This window comes from Oncorhynchus mykiss, chromosome 9 (genome assembly GCF_057628025.1).
Source record: "Oncorhynchus mykiss isolate SJ-2025 chromosome 9, ASM5762802v1, whole genome shotgun sequence".
Taxonomy (NCBI): domain Eukaryota; kingdom Metazoa; phylum Chordata; class Actinopteri; order Salmoniformes; family Salmonidae; genus Oncorhynchus; species Oncorhynchus mykiss.
In genome coordinates, this window is record NC_143030.1 from 51,350,228 (window position 1) to 51,369,313 (window position 19,086).

Consider the following 19,086-nt stretch of genomic DNA (forward strand, 5'->3'; position numbering starts at 1 on the left):
TAGAGAGGTTAAAAGGCCAGACTACGGTTTGCAACACATTGGGACAAATATCGTACTTTTTGGAGAAATGTCTCCTGGTCTGATGAAACAAAAATAGAACTGTTTGGCCAAAATGACCATCGCTATGTTAGGAGGAAAATGGGGGAGGCTTGCAAGCCAAAGAACACCATCCCAACCGTGAAGCACGGGGGTGGCAGCATCATGTTGTGGGGGTGCTTTGCTGCAGGAAGGACTGGGGCACTTCACAAAATAGATGGCATCATGAGTAGGAAAGTTATGTGGATATATTGGCTTAAGGACAACAAAGGCAAGGTATTGGAGTGGCCATCACAAAGCCCTGACCTCAATCCTATAGAAAATGTGTGGGCAGAACTTAAAAAGCGTGTGCGAGCAAGGAGGCCTAAGTACCACCAGCTCTGTCAGGGGGAATGGGACAAAATTCACCCAACTTATTGTGGGAAGCTTGTGGAAGGCTACCAAATATTAATTGAGTGTATGTAAACTTCTGACCCACTGGGAATGTGATGAAAGAAATAAAAGCTGAAATAAATCATTCTCTCTACTATTATTCTGACATTTTAGATTCTTAAAAGAAAGTGGTGATCCTAACTGACCTAAGACAGGGAATTTTACTAGGATTAAATGTCAGGAATTGTGAAAAACTGAGTAGGTGTATGTAAACTTAAATATAATATATATATATATATATATATATATATATATATATATATATCCTACAGACAATGATTTACGCGGCCTTGGCTTGGTATATAAAGCAGGCAGACAGGCAGACAGGCATCCAGATGTCAGTTGTCGGAAAATATAGGACCTGGGTGTGGCCTCCACTTAAAGTGTTCAGCATACTGTAGGACAGAAGGACAGCTGCACTGTCTGATTTAGTTATACAAACAGTGGATTTGCCATTGCATACCCTTATTTCCCAAAACAAACTGAACGTGCTGGATGACAGAATAGAAGACCATACATAATTACAGCTGAACAAAACATCTAGAAGTGGCAGTAGAAAAAATGTAGTTCAACTCCATTATTTTCTATCGTTTACAGACAACCTATGCAGCAATTACTTGATGTGCTGAAAGCAAAGGTAGAGAACACTAAAACATAGTACTGGTTCATATTCCAAAGTAGCACAAAGACGGCAGTAATTACAACGTTTGATGTTATTTCTAGGCTGCGGGAGCACCACAGAGTAAGAGAGACGTATTATCACAGACATTATTCAGAGTTATTCATGGACATGTGAAAGTCTCAACTCCTTACCAATTCTCTTTTCCTTCTCCAGCAGCCCCTCTCGTGATAATTTCACAGAATTCCATTTGCCCTCAAATGTGCACGGTTCAGCTCCACCAGGTAAAATGGCTAGCTATAGGGTGTTATAGACATTATGGAGGAATTGACATGCAATGCTTTGGAGCCATATAAAAATTAAATCTGAAAAAAAGGCTTTACATTTTCTCTCATCAAGACATTTCAACCAATTATGGAGAGTGCCATGGTCAGTTGAACTGAATCATAGGGTCATTGATTAACCTCTTACTGAAATTAATTTCCTTGAAATACCTTTAAAATATGTAAGAGCAGTCACACTAAAATGAACAGTTGTATGCTAAAACAGACCCACACCATTCTTGATTCTCTGGATGCCTCATAAGCATGCTAATTAGTTACCATAACAAGGTTTGTAACCTATGTGGATTTGAAAGTAAGCAGTAAATTTGCTCTGAAAAAATGCTGGCAAAGAAACATACCTTTTTATCTATACCAGAAAATGTTTTATCGTGTTTTCCAATCAAGCTTTGGTGAGACACGTGAGACTTGTTAATTCAAGACCTATGAAAAGAAAAACGTTTCCTCAGGCTGCAAATTGCTTTTCAGGGGGATAGTAAGAAACAAGAATTGTTTATTCTCCCATATTTTCAGAGATGTGATTCGGCTTGAGGATGGATATTCAAGGGGCATATTGCAGCCAGCAAATCTTTCCGGGACCTTTTTTTAGGCAAATCAACTCACCGTTAAGCAAATCATATTCTCATCTCTCCTCCCAAAATACGTCATAGGTTTAACCAGGGATCACAATGTCTAATTAGGAAGTGTGCAACAAAAAACCTAAAACAGCACCTGTGTAGCTCAGTTGCTAGAGCATGGTGTTAAAAATGGGTTTGACTCCCACTGTGGCCACCCATATGATCATTTATACACGCACTGCTGGAAGTCGCTTTAAATAAAAGTGTCTGCTAATGGCATATTACCTTGTCATGGAAATGAGCGATCATGAGACTCTCTTGCCTCCTTTCCATCTCTGAAAGGGTATGTGTCAAAATTCCTGAGGATCTCGGCAGCAGAGCCCACCTAAAACGATTAGCTACTGATAGATCAGATATAGATATGGCCTACATTAGAGAGGTTGATGCAACTCTTAAATGAGACAGCCAGTTTGACAACGGTTTGAGGATAAGAAACTGACCCTGTGCACCTTGTTAACATGAGATCAGACGGTTCCAATGGTCTCCGTCTCATTTGTAATGCCAGTGAAGGCAGTTAATGTTACATGTGGGGTGATTGTAATCTCGCCTTGTGAGGGACCTCTCAACCAGAAGCATAGGCCACTTTTAAATATTTCAAATAAATACCTGAGATTCAAGGGACCGAAGACATATTTTGGAGCATTCCATTGTAGCCTATTATAGCCAACTTGATGCGTTCTTTCTTCCTGAGATACTGGCCGTGTCCTACTACCCATAATTGCATCCTAAATAGTAGGCCACTGGAGTATGCGAAAACAAAATCATGTTTAATAGACATTTCAAACACAAAGTATACTTTAAATGCCCAGATGTCACACTCACTTTGGCTTTGACAACAGCTGATCAATTAGATATGGGGATGCACTACAGAAATCAATTTATAGTGGGAAACAACGCAATTGTGCATGACACATTCTCAGTATGTGAAAATAGAAGTATGTGCATCTTTGAAAATCGACTATGCTTTAAATGCCAGGATATTATACTCATTTTGGTTTTTCATCTAGTAGAATTCTCTGCACACTTTTCGGGAATTTCACGGCCACAATACATTGGAAAAGGGAGGGCTGAGCGTTTTGATAGATAGCTTCACGTAAACAGCAAAACAACTTGGAGGATGGCGAATAGCGAACTATTTCATCATAACGTTACATCATTGAAAACAGATCTGCAGCCTGCTGCCTGCCGTGCATTTAGCTGGCTACGTGCTTTAGTAGGACTAAAAGTTATAACTGTTTGAACAGTGATGTTAGCTATAGGTTTACTTTCTTGTTGTTTAGCGATAACTTCATATTTGATATTAACCGAGTTAGCGAGCTACTTGTTGTAAATACCAGGGCTTGTGTTCAAACTGTTACAAGGTCTGATGACAATACAAGGCATTTAATTCAGTAGTGAAATCAGCAGGAGAAATGCCACAAGAAAAGGGTTTGAGTAAGTAATGTGGACATAGTTAGTCCTCTTGCCAATGCACTATGCATTGCCACTAGCTGTGGTGCTGGTCACAGCTCCAAAACTCTAGGTGGCTTTCTGCCCTCTCCCTAAAGTTCACAGCCATTAGCTTTGCCCACGACTGCCTCGTGTGAACTACAATCCCGACTTTTGAGTTTTAACGTTTAAAAACGTCAATAATCATTGTTTGCTATCTCGCTTTTGAAACATATGGCCCTTATCTTTCATCAGCGAGAAAGAAGATACACTTACTGTAGTAGTTTTGAACAGATCCATACAGCTATGGGTGTCTCCGTCTGACGAAACTACACTTCCACTACACTTCCTGAGTTACCCTTACACACAGGAGTTCGGAGCATGCTTGATAGCTAATTAGCACATGTGGCTGCCTCGTCTTCCATCTGTTCTCTGTAAACAAGTGCTACCGCAAGCGATGTGGGAATCTTAACAAAACTCCACCCAACAGAAGACACATTTGTCCAATGACTCTTATGTGTAATGTAATGGAACCGAGAGTCCTGATCAAGAGATAGCTAGTCCCAACACTTCTCTAATCCCCTAGTTCTCCTGATTTGTCACTGTTTATCTGTGTAGTTTCATTGCACATAAGCTGTTATGGTGAAAGTAATGGTAAAATGCACTCGTTAGTGTTTCACCTTCCAATTTTACAAATTATGTGGCAGTCTAGCTATGTTTTGGTTAATGTTGTACTTCATCTTATGCCTGTTAAGAATATATGTGAAGGAGTGTGAGCTGGAGGGGCAGCTGACACCTGCATGGGTGAAAAAGAAGTGGGAGAACCTTGGTCGAAAGTGTTCCACAGGGATGTTGGCCCATGTTGACCCTAATGCTTCCCACAGTTGTGTCAAGTTGGCTGGATGTCATTTGGATGATGGACCATTCTTGACACACAAGGGAAACTGTTGAGCGTGAAAAACTCAGCATCTTTGCAGTTCTTGACACAGTCAAACCAGTGCGCCTGGCACCTGCTACCATACCCCATTCAAAGGCACTTTGTCTTTCACATTCACCCTCTGAATGGCACACATACACAATCCACGTCTCAATTGTCTCAAGGCCTAAAAATCCTTCTTCAACCTGTCTTCTCCAGTTCATCTACAATAATTGAAGTGGATTTAACAAGTGACATCAATAAGGGATTATAGCATTAACCCGGTCAGTCTATGCAATAGAAAGAGCAGGTGTTCCTAATGTTTTGTACACTCAGTGTTACGTGTTAGAAACGTGCAAGTGTATTCCAGAGAAATGTACTGTAATTGGCATAATACGTTTTACAGGCCTTTACATGTAGTATGTTTGATGACTGAGAGCTATTCTTTTGCATATTTTCCAGGAGTTAAAAGCTCTCCCCACCGGAGTCGGCACGAGGGGAGGGGAGTTCACAGCCGCACACTGGAAGTGGTCCTTTTTTTAAACCCAAAGTGGATTTCTGTTTTCTCATTGAAAAGTGTTTCTTGTGTGTAATTAAATCATTTATTTGATACCGGTACATCTACTGTTGTTGTGTTCCATTTCAACATTCAAAAATGCACTCGCACATCTGAGCTATCTTGTTGCAGGTGCATAACAATTAAATATGTTAAAAGAAAACAAGAAACCCGCGCACTGCTCTTGCTAACATCACTTTTATATTGAAGCTTACGTGTCGGCCTCTTGGCCTTTGTTAGAGCTTTTTGCTTGAATAAACTATATTTGGTATAATAATAATTTGATGACATTTCTATCGCGCTTTTCATAATCTCAAGCACAACAAAAGCAAAAAACTAACAAGCAATAGATCATAAGTAGCCTAGCTATAGTTGGCTAGGTCAACCATACATCCTCCAAAGATGGAGATGAAGTGTCAGAGAACTGAAGCAGTGGGGTGTAAAAAGATGCGTCTCTAAAACCATTTTTGTATTCATCTCACAGTGAGACACCATGATTGGGACTCAGAATCATCAAAGATACGGGCAATATGGACAAATAGCCCATGGCCTATTTTGATCCAACATGCTAATTCATCTGACGGGATAGCCTCTCAGAACGAGAGCAGTAGCCTACCTACCGTACAAGGTGATTGAAAATAATCCAAGAAGGTATGGATTACAGCGGCCCAGAGAGGGTCTCAGACCCCCTGAATGAGACATGAGCCCCCCTAAATTAACGAGACGATAACTGAATGAATAGACCCAGAAAAATACTATAACTAAACAAAGCATTTTTGTAATTTCTGTTGACGGAAACGAAATGTTAACTAAATGTTCTCTGTGACTAAAATCTTACTAGTCAGTGGATTTGACAAGAGTTTTTGGAGACATTGAGAGCTTTTCAGTGTTATTTGTTTGGTCTAATCAAAAGCATGCATGACATGAGCAGGATTGTAAGGCTTTCTCATTAAATTGTTGCAATGCGGTGGAAAATATATACCATGCCCAGGTCATTCACGAGTCACCTCTCTGCCAGGCAACCGTTCTCCAATCTGGCGGCAACAAATCAATCATGTGAATGAAGCATGGCTACTCTCCCAGCATGGCTACTCTCCCTACTCTCCCAGGTACAAGCTCCTGGTAGAAAAAATAGCGACATTTGGAGCCACTTTACGTATAAGGTCGATTCAAACAAGACAAGAATGCAATGATTTCCACGGGAAAAGACAGCGTTTGTTATATCCCTGACAGGGAGACAGGTTGACAAGTTATATACGCTCAGGTAATAACAGATTGATAAGGCTAGCTAGTTAGCTTGCTGTAACCACTACTTATGACATAACTTTGATTACAACATAGCTACAGTATGTCAAAGGACAGGGTTCCAGACTGCGACCATTTAGTCGCATTTTGCGACCCTTTGACTTGGCTGTGCAAGTTACATTTTTAATTGGTCGCATCAGTGCGAGCTGAACATTCATTACATGGTCACCTCACTCAAAAGTTTCAAAACTTGTTTTTTTTCTGCTAAAAGCATGATTTGGTCAAACAATAAACTGCATTATCCTCATGATTTCTGTAATGAAAGTGCCTACTGTAGCCCCTTTGCCTGTTTCTCTGGGGCCTGCTTCTGTGATGAGCGAGCCACTTGATGTGCACTCTGGGAGAGGGAAAAAAGGTCAGTTATCAGTTGTATAACACTTCAAAATTCAATTGTGGGAAATACATAGCTTTGGAAGAAACGACTTTAATAATTACATTTTCATCTCTTAATATTAAGCTCAATAGGAACTATTTTACAACGAAGATATTTGATATGGCTTTAAGATACGAAGCCCGCAACATGACACAATTGCGCATTGGCCATTGTGAGTGTAGCGCCTTGCGGTCGGATGCCAACCAGCTGCCATACCAAGCGGTGATGCAGCCATTCAAGATTAGGGCTGTGGCGGTCATGATTTTTTGTCAGTCGGTGATTGTCAAGCAAATAACTGTCAGTCTCACGGTAATTGACCGTTAATCTCCTAGCTTCCATGCATAGCCTACAAGCCACTGATGCAGACTGTGAGTTGTCCTTATTTTAGGCCCTGATATGGCTACGCCTTATGGCTGTGGCCTACAGTAGTTCATTTATCAGACAAGATTTGCTTAGAATTATGTGGCATTATTTTTTATTATTATAGAGTATGAAGAATACAATTGAATTTAGCTGAATAAACTAGAAAGGATGTGCACATGCGACTATTCTGTGTTGAGCAGTTAACAAAGAAATAGGTCCTTAGTATTTATGCAACTTTAGTTGTGATACAAATGTTGGGTTATATGTTTGGATTTTAATAGATTCTAAAGGTTGCACGATGCGACAGTAATGATTATTTGAAAAAAGTGTTGCATGAAAGTCATGAGCTCTGATTTGTTTCTTGTGCAGGCTGCACACAACTCATCAGTCTCTCATTCACAATTTGACAAGCACTTGATAATATTTTCACCAGGCCTCCAATTTCCCGGCAGCATCCGGGTGGCCGTAATTCCCCCTAAAAATGATCTTGCTCAAACTTGAAACTCACTTGCCGCCTATGTATGCCAGTTAGGCTCTACACCAGTTGTGAAGTGGATTAATGTGCTTAATTTTAAGAAGTTATGTAGCCACTTTAGTTGTGATACAAACCTTATCAAAACATATAGGCCTATGGGCTAGGCTACATGAGGTGTGCGACTATTATTGGAAAAAGTCTGGGGAAAAAAGGCATGCGCTGTTTCTTGCCTTACTGCACACTATGGGCATCATTCACAAGTGATAATACGTCATTCACAAGTGACAGGCTAATATTTTCACCTATCTGACTATTCTGTATTTAATATTGTCTTCACATATACTAAATAATATATATATGAAATTAGTTTTGATTTAGAATGGACCATTATCATGCTCCTGTCTCGGAACAGGGGCATGGGAAAAAAAGGTAATATATGCCCATAAATAGCGAATGTAGGACGCTTGATAGGCTACTAATGACAATCAGCAGCATCAGAGCTTGGATAAGCCTAGTTACCGTGACCGTGAATTAGACTACGGTCATGACTCGTGTCCGCCAGTGTGGCGGTAATACGGTCACCGTAACAGCCCTAGTCAAGATGCTATCAATTGTACAGCTGTAGAACTTTTTGAGGATTTGAGGGCCCATGCCAATTATTTTCAGCCTCTTTTTTCACGATTGTGTTGGTGTGTGTGGACCATGTTAATTCCTTAGTGATGTGGACACCGTGGAAGTTGAAGCTCTCGGCCCGCTCCACTACAGCCCTGTCGATGTTGTTGGGGGTGTGCTTGGGCCTCCGTTTCTGTAGTCTACCATCAGCTCCATTGTCTTGCTGATGTTGAGGGAGAGGTTGTTGTCCTGACACCACACTGCCAGGTCACTGACCTCCCTATAGGCTGTCTCATTGTCATCGGGGATCAGGCCTACCACGGTTGTGTCGACAGCAAACTTAATGATGGTGTTGGAATCGTGTGCAGCCACGCAGTCGTGGGTGAACAGGGAGTACAGAAGGGGATTAAGCACGCAGCCCTGAGGGGCCCCCGTGTTGAGGGTCAGTGTGGCTGATGTGTTGTCGCCTACCCTCACCACCTGGGGACAGCCCTTCAGGAAGTCCAGGATCCAGTTGCAGAGGGAGGTGTTTAGTCCAAGGCCTGAGCTTAGTGTTGAGCTTGGAGGGCACTATGGTGTTGCGCACTGATCTGTAGTCAATTAACAGCATTCTCACATAAGTGTTACTCTTGTCCAGATGGCAGAGGGCAGTGCAGAGTGCAATAGAGATTATCTATTGAAGAACAAAATTCTGAAAATTCTGGAGCCCTATTTTAACAGTAAAATATAACAACAATACCCTATTGTCAACTCACAATTCATGACAATCACTGGATTAAGTTGCACATCAACATCTTTAATCATGCATTCCTGCTTGGACATGTTAGATGAAACAACTTATTTATTGAATAGCCTACCATCTCAGTGGTCTATTACAGAGCCTAAAGCCCTGTGAATGTCTTTCTACAGTGATTTAAAAAATAATTGTTTGCGTGACATGGAGGAAAAAAATTGGTGTGACCAAATCATGGGCTGGTGACATGGCACCAACTGAAAAAGTTAGTAGCACCACTTCCACCAGGGGAAATGTTAGTCTGGAGCCCTGTCAAGGGTGTGATTTAAAAAAAAATCTGCAGCAGAGTAATGCGTTCTTCTGCCAATTTGGCTGTTAGGGAGAGAATCATGCGCTAGGATGTTAGGCCGAAAAATATGTCGGCAGGACAAGGCTATGTATGTTTGTGCACATGAAAGTCAGTGATTTATGTTTATTATAGATTAATGAAGCAACACAAATGTGATGTAACTAAAAATGAATGGGCATTTAGTTGACTAAAATGGCCCACTGTTTTTGTCATTTTGACAATAACTGGACTAAATCCTTATTCAAATGACAAAAATGTGACTAAGCTTAACAGTATTTAAGTCAAAATGACTAAGACTAGACTAAATCTAAAAAAGATTGCAAAAATGAAGACTGCCCAAAATGTAAGAAAGCCAAACTTTGGAGGGGGTCTCTAAATAATGATGATTTAACCATTATCCTATTTGTTTAAAATGTAAATCGTATGCCAGCTGCTACAGTGGAAAGCTTATTCCAAATGAAACAACAACCCCACCTCTGTGTCATGGTTAAAAACATGTTTCCCCATGTGGCTGCACTCATCATCCAGAGACCATCCTGTATTTCAGCCCCTTTTCAGATGTCCCAACTGTTCTTTCTACAAAAAAAAAAGTAATTTTGTCAACAAGACTCAAAAATTAATTCAGGCAACAAGAAAGTAGACCCAATGACAATCGCCGAATGTCATAACAGTTAGGTGTTTTGTTACAGATGTCTCTTTCCATTCATTTAACGACGCGAGTGCATATTACTGTTTGGATGAAATTATTATTTTGGAGTGAACGAACATGAGCAGGTATCCTACTTTTTGAAGTGATATGTTTGACAATAAGACGAAACCATGACTGGCTGTGTTCATGCCAAATTAAAAGATAATAAATAAATTAAAATGTTTACCGTTAAATGACACGTCTTTACTAGTAGGCCCATAAAACATTTTATTGTACACGCAAGCGCGTTCACACAGGAGGTCCAGTGAAAGAAAACAGACCACCGAATGTAATTCGCACTCTGGTTATAAATGTTGGGTAACGTGAAAGTGCATTCATTCATCTGCAAGAGCAATGCATTATGATAACAGCGAGATGGTTTATCAAAAGTAACGTTAGCCTAGACTGATTCTAACAGCAATCATGTAGCCTATATATTGTAGCAGGTATCCAACTTGTGTTAAACATAGCCTAAAGCAAAATAGCTAAATGTTCTAGACTAGAATAGTTATATCATATGCCGAAAATGTTGACTGAATAAGATATGTGGTAGAGAAAAGCGTTGTTTAGGCTATGTGGAGGTGTGGGTTGTCAGGGAACGAACATCGTCTCAAAACATACTTTTTGTAGAAGGAAACAAATTAAGCTTTTAAACACCACATTCCATAGCCTACACGTGCATTGCGTAAATGTTGCAGACATGCTGAAGAAGAAGCGGGGGCAGGTGAGAAAACGTGTAGTCTTCAAACTCACGGTACTACCGCACGAGGAGGACTGCACTTTGTATTTACCTTGTTCGCGTGGTAATAGTCCAACGAGCTTAGACAACTTGGATCAGAACCCACACTTGACGGGTGCGTAGGATAAAATCTCACGTCCATGTCAGGGTCTGTGAGACTGACGGCATGAAATCAGTTTCAGTGTCTTTGACTTTGACTCTATTGTTTAGCCAGGAGAGAAAGAAAAGGGGGTTGAGGTTCTCAGTGCACTCTTCCCTCACATCCGTTCGCGGTCGAACTTCTGCACCAACTCGCGTCCCGGTGATGCACAGTCCTTTTTTCGCTAGATTACAAGATGCGTCCACTTTGGAGAGCCAAATGCAGTTATCACTCAACCGTAGAACAAAAGTAACTGCAAATATCCAGATCGGTTATACTATTACGTACTCCAGAACTAATTAAATATCCCCCCTTGGTTTATGTTAAAAATATATATTTTAAAAAGCGTAAGACTCTAATAATGTTGCTTCTTTTTCCCCCGCTGTTCTCATACTCCATAGGCTTTGTCACGGAGGTGCATATTCATACATTGGTTCCAGGACAGAGAAGTGGTTGGACTGTTCTCCATATGCCATGCGACCTCTGCTGATAAACGGGAAAAGGGGGAGGGGATATTGGGGGCTGCCTTGACAACCGCTCTCCTTTCTGCAACTGCGCGATTCTGATTAGCTGGAAATGTAGTAGTGTGCACGGCTGTGCATTATAAAGAACCCACTGCTACTACAAGGTCTACTTCTTTCCAAAGGTTCCATTTGTTTTAGTGTGCCAAGCTGAAAGGAACTCGTTTGGACCCACATTCTGCTGTCAATGCATGGTTTCTTCATGGTTTTTATTTATTTTCATACTTAAACACAAACCTCTTAAAGCACATATTTATGCAAAACCTAGAACCAACCATTTATTTCCAATTTAAATGCAGCTAGCATTTAGATTTGGAACCTGATCAAGAAAAGGGTTCCCTTGAAAATGATAATTTCCCTCAGCGGATTCTTCAGTACTGTACCTCATATATTTGTTACTATATTTATTATTACTATTAACTACTATTACTATGTATTAAAGTATAGCTAATTCAATTTACAATGTTTTTAGTAGGCTTTGCATCCTTTATGCAGATCTAAAGTATATGCTGCATGTTACATCCACTTTAGTAATGCATTTGGAGCTGCATTGCTTTTTTAAATCATTCATGTAACCAAATGTCATCCTACGGGTGGCAAAGGGGTAATGCCACATTTATTAAACCACCAAATTAAAAATGAATAATATCCTTTATGACTTTGTTTATAAATTATTGATAAATGCCCTATAAAGCCTTTATAAATTGAAGTTTGTTTAAAGAACAACTGAAAGGATACAGAATTATTATGCAGACAGACTGGTGTGAGACAATGGGGCATAGTATTATACGAACATGTCTCAGTAAAGACCACCTCAAACTCAACCATTTTTGCACTATTCGTCAACAGCAGTATCGTGAGCTTGATCACATTATCCAGCTTTTACAAATACTATTGTTTTAACCCCAGCCACAATACATTTTATTTTGCATTAAAGCGGGTAGTGTTTTTGTTCCATTAATTGCCATAGAGCATTTAGTAATTAAAGGACAATAAAGCTTTAGAAGTAATTCTATTATCTTGTTTGTTTGCTAGCCCATCAATTGTTCTTTAATAATACTGATCATTAGCATTCAGTGGGCAGTGAAGGCTGCTGGGGAAGGGAGCCCTACACATACAGCACTCCACATTCCATTCCCATGAATCTATGGCACTGGGCCACGGAGTTAACCCTGTGTGGCAAATGGCAAATCTATACAGTCCGGTCCACACGACACAATCAGCATGCACCATATGCTCCAGAATGAATCAGGTCCACAACCAATCATAAGGAACATCCATCGTTTACAAATACATTGTTGTTGTCTCCCGTCAAAATAACATTATCACTCGTACATTACCCTATAAGGGGAACATCTAGAGTTTACAAATAAACTGTTGAAGGCCTATCCTAGCAATATAGCATTATGACATAACCTACTGCAACTAAAAAATGTATTAAGATCCACATTCTTTGTTTTTTGGTTGATAAATGCAAATCACAATCATTCTAAGGACTGGTGTGGAAGGCTTGAATGGAAGAAGTCTGCCCTCTCTATTTGTGAACGCTGCAAGCAACAATATACAGTATGGAACAAATTGGGCACCTGAAATATTTACCTACTTTATATAAACATACAGTGCATTTGGAAAGTATTCAAACCACTTCACTTTTTCCAAATTTTTTATGCTGCAGCCTTATTCTAAAATGTATTAAATAAATAAAAATCCACATCAATCTACGCATAATGACCAAATGAAAAAATATTTTTAGAAATGTTTGCAAATGTATTAAAAATATTATCATTGAGATGTTTCTTCAACTTGATTGGAGTCCACCTGTGGTAAATTCAATTGATTGGACATGATTGGAAAGGCACACACACCTGTCTACATAAGGTCCCACAGTTGATAGTGCATGTCAGAGCAAAAACCAAGCCATGAGGTCGAAAGAATTGTCCTTAGAGCTCCGAGACAGGATTATGTCGAGGCACAGATCTGGGAAAGGGTACCAAAACATTTCTGAAACATTGAAGGTCCCCAAGAACACAGTGGCCTCCATCATTCTTAAATGAAAGCGGTTTGGAACCACTAAGACTCTTCCTAGAGCTGGCCTACCGGCCAAACTGAGCAATCGGGGGAGAAGGGCCTTGGTCAGGCAGCACTCCACTAATCAGGCCTTTGTGGTAGAGTGGCCAGACGGAAGCCACTCCTCAGTAAAAGGCACATGACTGCCCGTTTGGAGTTTGGCAAAAGCACCTAAGGGACTCTCAGATTGAGAAACAAGATTCTCACGTCTGATGAAACCAAGATTGAACTAATTTGCCTGAATGCCAAGTGTCACGTCTGGAGGAAACCAGGCACCGCTCATCACCTGGCCAAAACCATCCCTACTGTGAAGAGTGGTGGTGGCAGCATCATGCTGTGGGGATGTTTTTCAGCGGCAGGGACTGGGAGACTAGTCAAGTTCGAGGGAAAGATGAACGGAGCAAAGTACAGAGAGATCCTTGATGAAAACCTGCTCCGGAGTGCTCAGGACCTCAGACTGGAGCGAAGGTTCATCTTCCAACAGGACAACGACCCTAAGCACATAGCCAAGACAATGCAGGAGTGGCTTCGGGACAAGTCTCTGAATGTCCTTGAGTAGCCCAGCCAGAGCCTGGACTTGAGCCTGATCGAACATTTCTGGACAGACCTGAAAATAGCTGTGCACCAGCGCACCCCATCCAAGAATGGGAGAAATTCAACAAATACAGGTGTGCCAAGCTTGTAGCGTCATACCCAAGAAGACTCAAGGCTGTAATCTCTGTCAAAGGTGCTTCAAGTACTGAGTAAAGGGTATGAATACTTATGTAAATGTCATATTTCAGGTTTTATTTGTAATAATTTTACAAACATTTCTAAAAACCTGTTTTTGCTCCCTCATTATTGGGTATTATGTGTATATTGATGGGGGGGGGGGGGGGGATTAATACATTTTATAATAGGCTGTGACATAACAAAAATAAAAAATAAGAAGTGAAGGGGTCTGAATTCTTTCCAAATGCACTGTATAAGCCATTTTGTGCATGGTGCATGATCTGCTACAGACTAGTGGTATGATAATAACAACACAGCGCTGCAGAGTGTATTCTGTACTTTGCCTTGACATGATTGAAAGACAATGGTCCCATGGATAGGCCATTTCAACATCAATGTGCATGCACATCACAGGAGAAGGGAGCACAATCCATCACATTCAGTGAGCTGTCAAAGAGAGCTAGTTCGCTCAACCTTTCCCTATACATTTACACTCACTTGGCCATATAAGATCCAGCTCCTGTTCATATTTTGCACTCCTTTGAGAATGTACAATATATATCACCTTTCATGGCAGTAATCAGCAACGAGACCTATGCTCTGTTGTATTTATCTTCATAAATGCTCACCATTAAACCTACACCTATCTGTTATTGTTTTGATAAAGGTGGTGCTAATTGTTATACCATGAAATCATCTGCATAAAGGTAAGCAGAATTGGCTAAATATATATATATATACAGTGCCTTGCGAAAGTATTCGGCCCCCTTGAACTTTGCGACCTTTTGCCACATTTCAAGCTTCAAACATAAAGATATAAAACTGTATTTTTTTGTGAAGAATCAACAACAAGTGGGACACAATCATGAAGTGGAACGACATTTATTGGATATTTCAAACTTTTTTAACAAATCAAAAACTGAAAACTTGGGCGTGCAAAATTATTCAGCCCCTTTACTTTCAGTGCAGCAAACTCTCTCCAGAAGTTCAGTGAGGATCTCTGAATGATCCAATGTTGACCTAAATGACTAATGATGATAAATACAATCCACCTGTGTGTAATCAAGTCTCCGTATAAATGCACCTGCACTGTGATAGTCTCAGAGGTCCGTTAAAAGCGCAGAGAGCATCATGAAGAACAAGGAACACACCAGGCAGGTCCGAGATACTGTTGTGAAGAAGTTTGTGAAGAAATTTCCCAAGCTTTAAACAGCCCAAGGAGCACTGTGTAAGCGATAATATTGAAATGGAAGGAGTATCAGACCACTGCAAATCTACCAAGACCTGGCCGTCCCTCTAAACTTTCAGCTCATACAAGGAGAAGACTGATCAGAGATGCAGCCAAGAGGCCCATGATCACTCTGGATGAACTGCAGAGATCTACAGCTGAGGTGGGAGACTCTGTCCATTGGACAACAATCAGTCGTATATTGCACACATCTGGCCTTTATGGAAGAGTGGCAAGAAGAAAGCCATTTCTTAAAGATATCCATAAAAAGTGTCGTTTAAAGTTTGCCACAAGCCACCTGGGAGACACACCAAACATGTGGAAGAAGGTGCTCTGGTCAGATGAAACCAAAATTGAACTTTTTGGCAACAATGCAAAACGTTATGTTTGGTGTAAAAGCAACACCCTGAACACACCATCCCCACTGTCAAACATGGTGGTGGCAGCATCATGGTTTGGGCCTGCTTTTCTTCAGCAGGGACAGGGAAGATGGTTAAAATTGATGGGAAGATGGATGGAGCCAAATACAGGACCATTCTGGAAGAAAACCTGATGGAGTCTGCAAAAGACCTGAGACTAGGAGAGAGATTTGTCTTCCAACAAGACAATGATCCAAAACATAAAGCAAAATCTACAATGGAATGGTTCAAAAATAAACATATCCAGGTGTTAGAATGGCCAAGTCAAAGTCCAGACCTGAATCCAATCGAGAATCTGTGGAAAGAACTGAAAACTGCTGTTCACAAATGCTCTCCATCCAACCTCACTGAGCTCGAGCTGTTTTGCAAGGAGGAATGGGAAAAAATTTCAGTCTCTCAATGTGCAAAACTGATAGAGACATACCCCAAGCGACTTACAGCTGTAATCGCAGCAAAAGGTGGCGCTACAAAGTATTAACTTTAGGGGGCTGAATAATTTTGCACGCCCAATTTTTCAGTTTTTGATTTGTTAAAAAAGTTTGAAATATCCAATAAATGTCGTTCCACTTCATGATTGTGTCCCACTTGTTGTTGATTCTTCACAAAAAAATACAGTTTTATATCTTTATGTTTGAAGCCTGAAATGTGGCAAAATGTCGCAAAGTTCAAGGGGGCCGAATACTTTCGCAAGGCACTGTATTTTTACTTTAAGCTTAGATGAAGCATAATGACAAATGGCAATTTGTATTAGCTTATACTTTTATAACACTTTTAACTTTCCTTGTTCCAATGTGATGAATTTTGCCATGGTCTTTAACAATTGGTAGCTTCATAATCATTACTAAAATCGGAAAGCATGCAAACCTCATTCCTCATCTGCTTTGTCTGAAAGAACATTGGATGCTTTAAGGCAACATTGTTTTATCTTTCACATTAAAATACTAACAATGCCAAAGAGCTCACTCATCCTTTTGCTGTAATATAAATGGCATGGAATAAGATTACATTGTTGCAGGTTTCATCACAGCTCCGCTCTGTGTCCTTGGAAGTATACGTTTATGTGTAGACCTAATAGAGTGTTGAGGAGGAGGAGAACCATTTGTGTCCAGAAATAATTTAGCCATTCATTCATTGTAGCCTTTGGCTCTTTTGTAGAGTTGTCAAAGAACTCGTGACATTAATGGATTACTCATTCTACTAATAAAGTCAGATTTAATCAACAAATACGATAGTCATTTAAAATAAAGTTTTAAAATAAAGTTTGCCAACACAAGTCACTACATATCCAATCGAGCCAAATGGGAAGTTCCAAGACCAGTCAGAAACGTCCAGCTAACGCTACGCCAATGACGCAGGTGGATCTCAAAGCTGAACATGGATCCGAGTTAAAGTAATGATATCCTTCACCACCGTTGTCTTATGAAATGACAGATAGTTCAAACCAGTTATGACTATTCAACAAAACAATAAATAATTTAAAAGTTTCAGTCCAACAAATGACTTAATTACATGAATGTATAACTAGCAAAGAAGCATTGAAGTTGAGGGTGCAGTATTTTAGATTTTTGTCAATCAGGACGAAAACTAGCCAGCTAGTTTAGCCAGGCAAAACCGGGGAAAGCTAGTTTGGGACAGGATAATCTGGGCGCATATGCACACCAGTCTAATTCAGGACACAGACTGTAGTTTTTATGGCCTGATATCGAAAAGTGGCGAAAAGTTTGTTTAAACAATTCAGAGAGTGAAACGAATACATTAGATGACAAATAGTTAAAGATAGCGAATCGATATACAATCCCAAAACAGCTGTAACTGTCAATAGTAAAACAAAGCTTCAAACGATATTTGAGTGAACCTGAATCCAGAAAATGAATGGTGAAGGTGCATCTGGACACAGCAGACTCCTCCTCCTCACCACTCTGTAACTTCCCAAACCTGCATGTTTATGCAATTCTTGGAATTATATAGTTTAATTCTGTTTTATTTGATTTATTTCACCTATTTAATTTATTTTACCAGGTAAATTGACTGATAACTTGTTCTAATTTACAGCAATGACTTGGGCAATAGTTACAGGGGAGAGGAGGGGGGATGAATGACCCAATTGAAAGCTGGGGATGATTAGGTGACAGTGATGGTATGAGGGCAGATTGGGAATTTAGCCAGGGCACCAGGGTTAACACCCTTACTCTTACGATAAGTGCCATGGGATCTTTAGTGACCACAGAGAGTCAGGACACCCGTTTAACATCCCATCCGAAAGACACCCTACACAGGGCAATGTCCCCAATCACTGCCTTGGGCCGTCGGGATATTTATTTTTTGGGACCAGAGGAAAGAGTGCCTCCTAGTTGCCCTCCAACACCCCTTCCACCAGCATCTGGTCTCCCCTCCAGGACAAACTCTGCTTAGCTTCAGAGTTTCATTATGTTAATGTATTTAGTTTCTTGCACTATGCCTGAGAATGAAAGTGAGATTTGATTTGATGAGGTAGAGTGGTGCTTGGAGCGAGGAGGGAGGACCGCGAGGGAAATATGGCGTCCCTTGAGAGGGCAAGAACGAGATGCACAATGAGCTTCAAAAGTTTGGAGCTCACTGTATGTTAGGAGAAGTGCAATAGTATTATAAGGAGGAATGGAGGGGAAAAGAGAGGCGGAGGAGGTCGAAGAGAGTGAGGGAGGTAGAGGGTGAGCTTGAAACGGTTGACAATGGTGGATAAAAGGGAGATGGTTCGTCGAAGTAGAATGTGTAAGCAGAGTGAGCCGTAAATTGGATCGGGGTCTGGAGGTGAAATGGAAGTGAATTATTGGAAGTGGCAGGTGTGGTGAAGTTCTCGGAACCCAAGGCTTGCACCGATGGTCAGGATAAAGATGTTTCTGTGACGGTAGGAGTGCCATTTTTGGAGAAAGTGGACCCCTGCCTTTTGGCTGATCCATACGTGGTTGCAGGGTGGGTGAAAATGGAGTTGGTAGCTGTGAAATCGGTGAAGATAACCCATAGTGGTCTTGTGATCACTGTTTGTGTTTCTGCCAGTCAGAGGGATAGGGAGCTCCGCTCCACACAGATGAGGACAAGAGCTGTGACCTGTTTTGCGCTCAAGAAAAGGGAGCCATTGAAAGGAGTGATTACTGGTGTAGCGGTAAATGTGAAAGTGGACCAACTGAAGGGGAAGATTCGCAGTGTTTGAGATGCTCTTCGCTTGGTAAGACGCAGACAGGGTGGTGTGAGTTGTGAAACAGAAGAGTCATTGTCTGTTCTTGTGAGTTTTGATGTTGAGCCTTTGCCCAAAAAAGTTATCTGGCAGCTTCATTAAATTGTAAATAGTGCAAAACACCAGTCTCAACGTCAACAGTGAAGAGGCGACTCTGGGATGCTGGCCTTCCAGGCAAAGTTGCAAAGAAAAAGCCATATCTCAGACT

The 19,086-nt window shown here is 40.7% G+C and overlaps 1 protein-coding gene across 3 annotated transcripts in view; it reads right to left on the reverse strand.

Moving 5' to 3' along the window:
* Nucleotides 1-11,279, reverse strand: part of LOC110532223 (TOX high mobility group box family member 2) — a 121,441-nt gene extending 110,162 nt beyond the window's left edge. The window contains exons 1-2 of one of the 3 annotated variants that reach the window (XM_021615931.3): nt 10,635-11,226; nt 9,630-9,731 (exon numbers count right to left, since the gene is read on the reverse strand). In XM_021615931.3, coding sequence (XP_021471606.2) covers nt 9,630-9,662 — 33 coding nt within the window. In that variant the 5' untranslated portion in view covers nt 9,663-9,731; nt 10,635-11,226. Of the gene's footprint in view, nt 1-9,629; nt 9,732-10,634 lie in introns of all 3 variants that reach the window. The other 2 variants (XM_021615929.3, XM_021615930.3) reach the window with 2 other exon arrangements.
* Between the last annotated feature and the right edge of the window lie 7,807 nt (nt 11,280-19,086).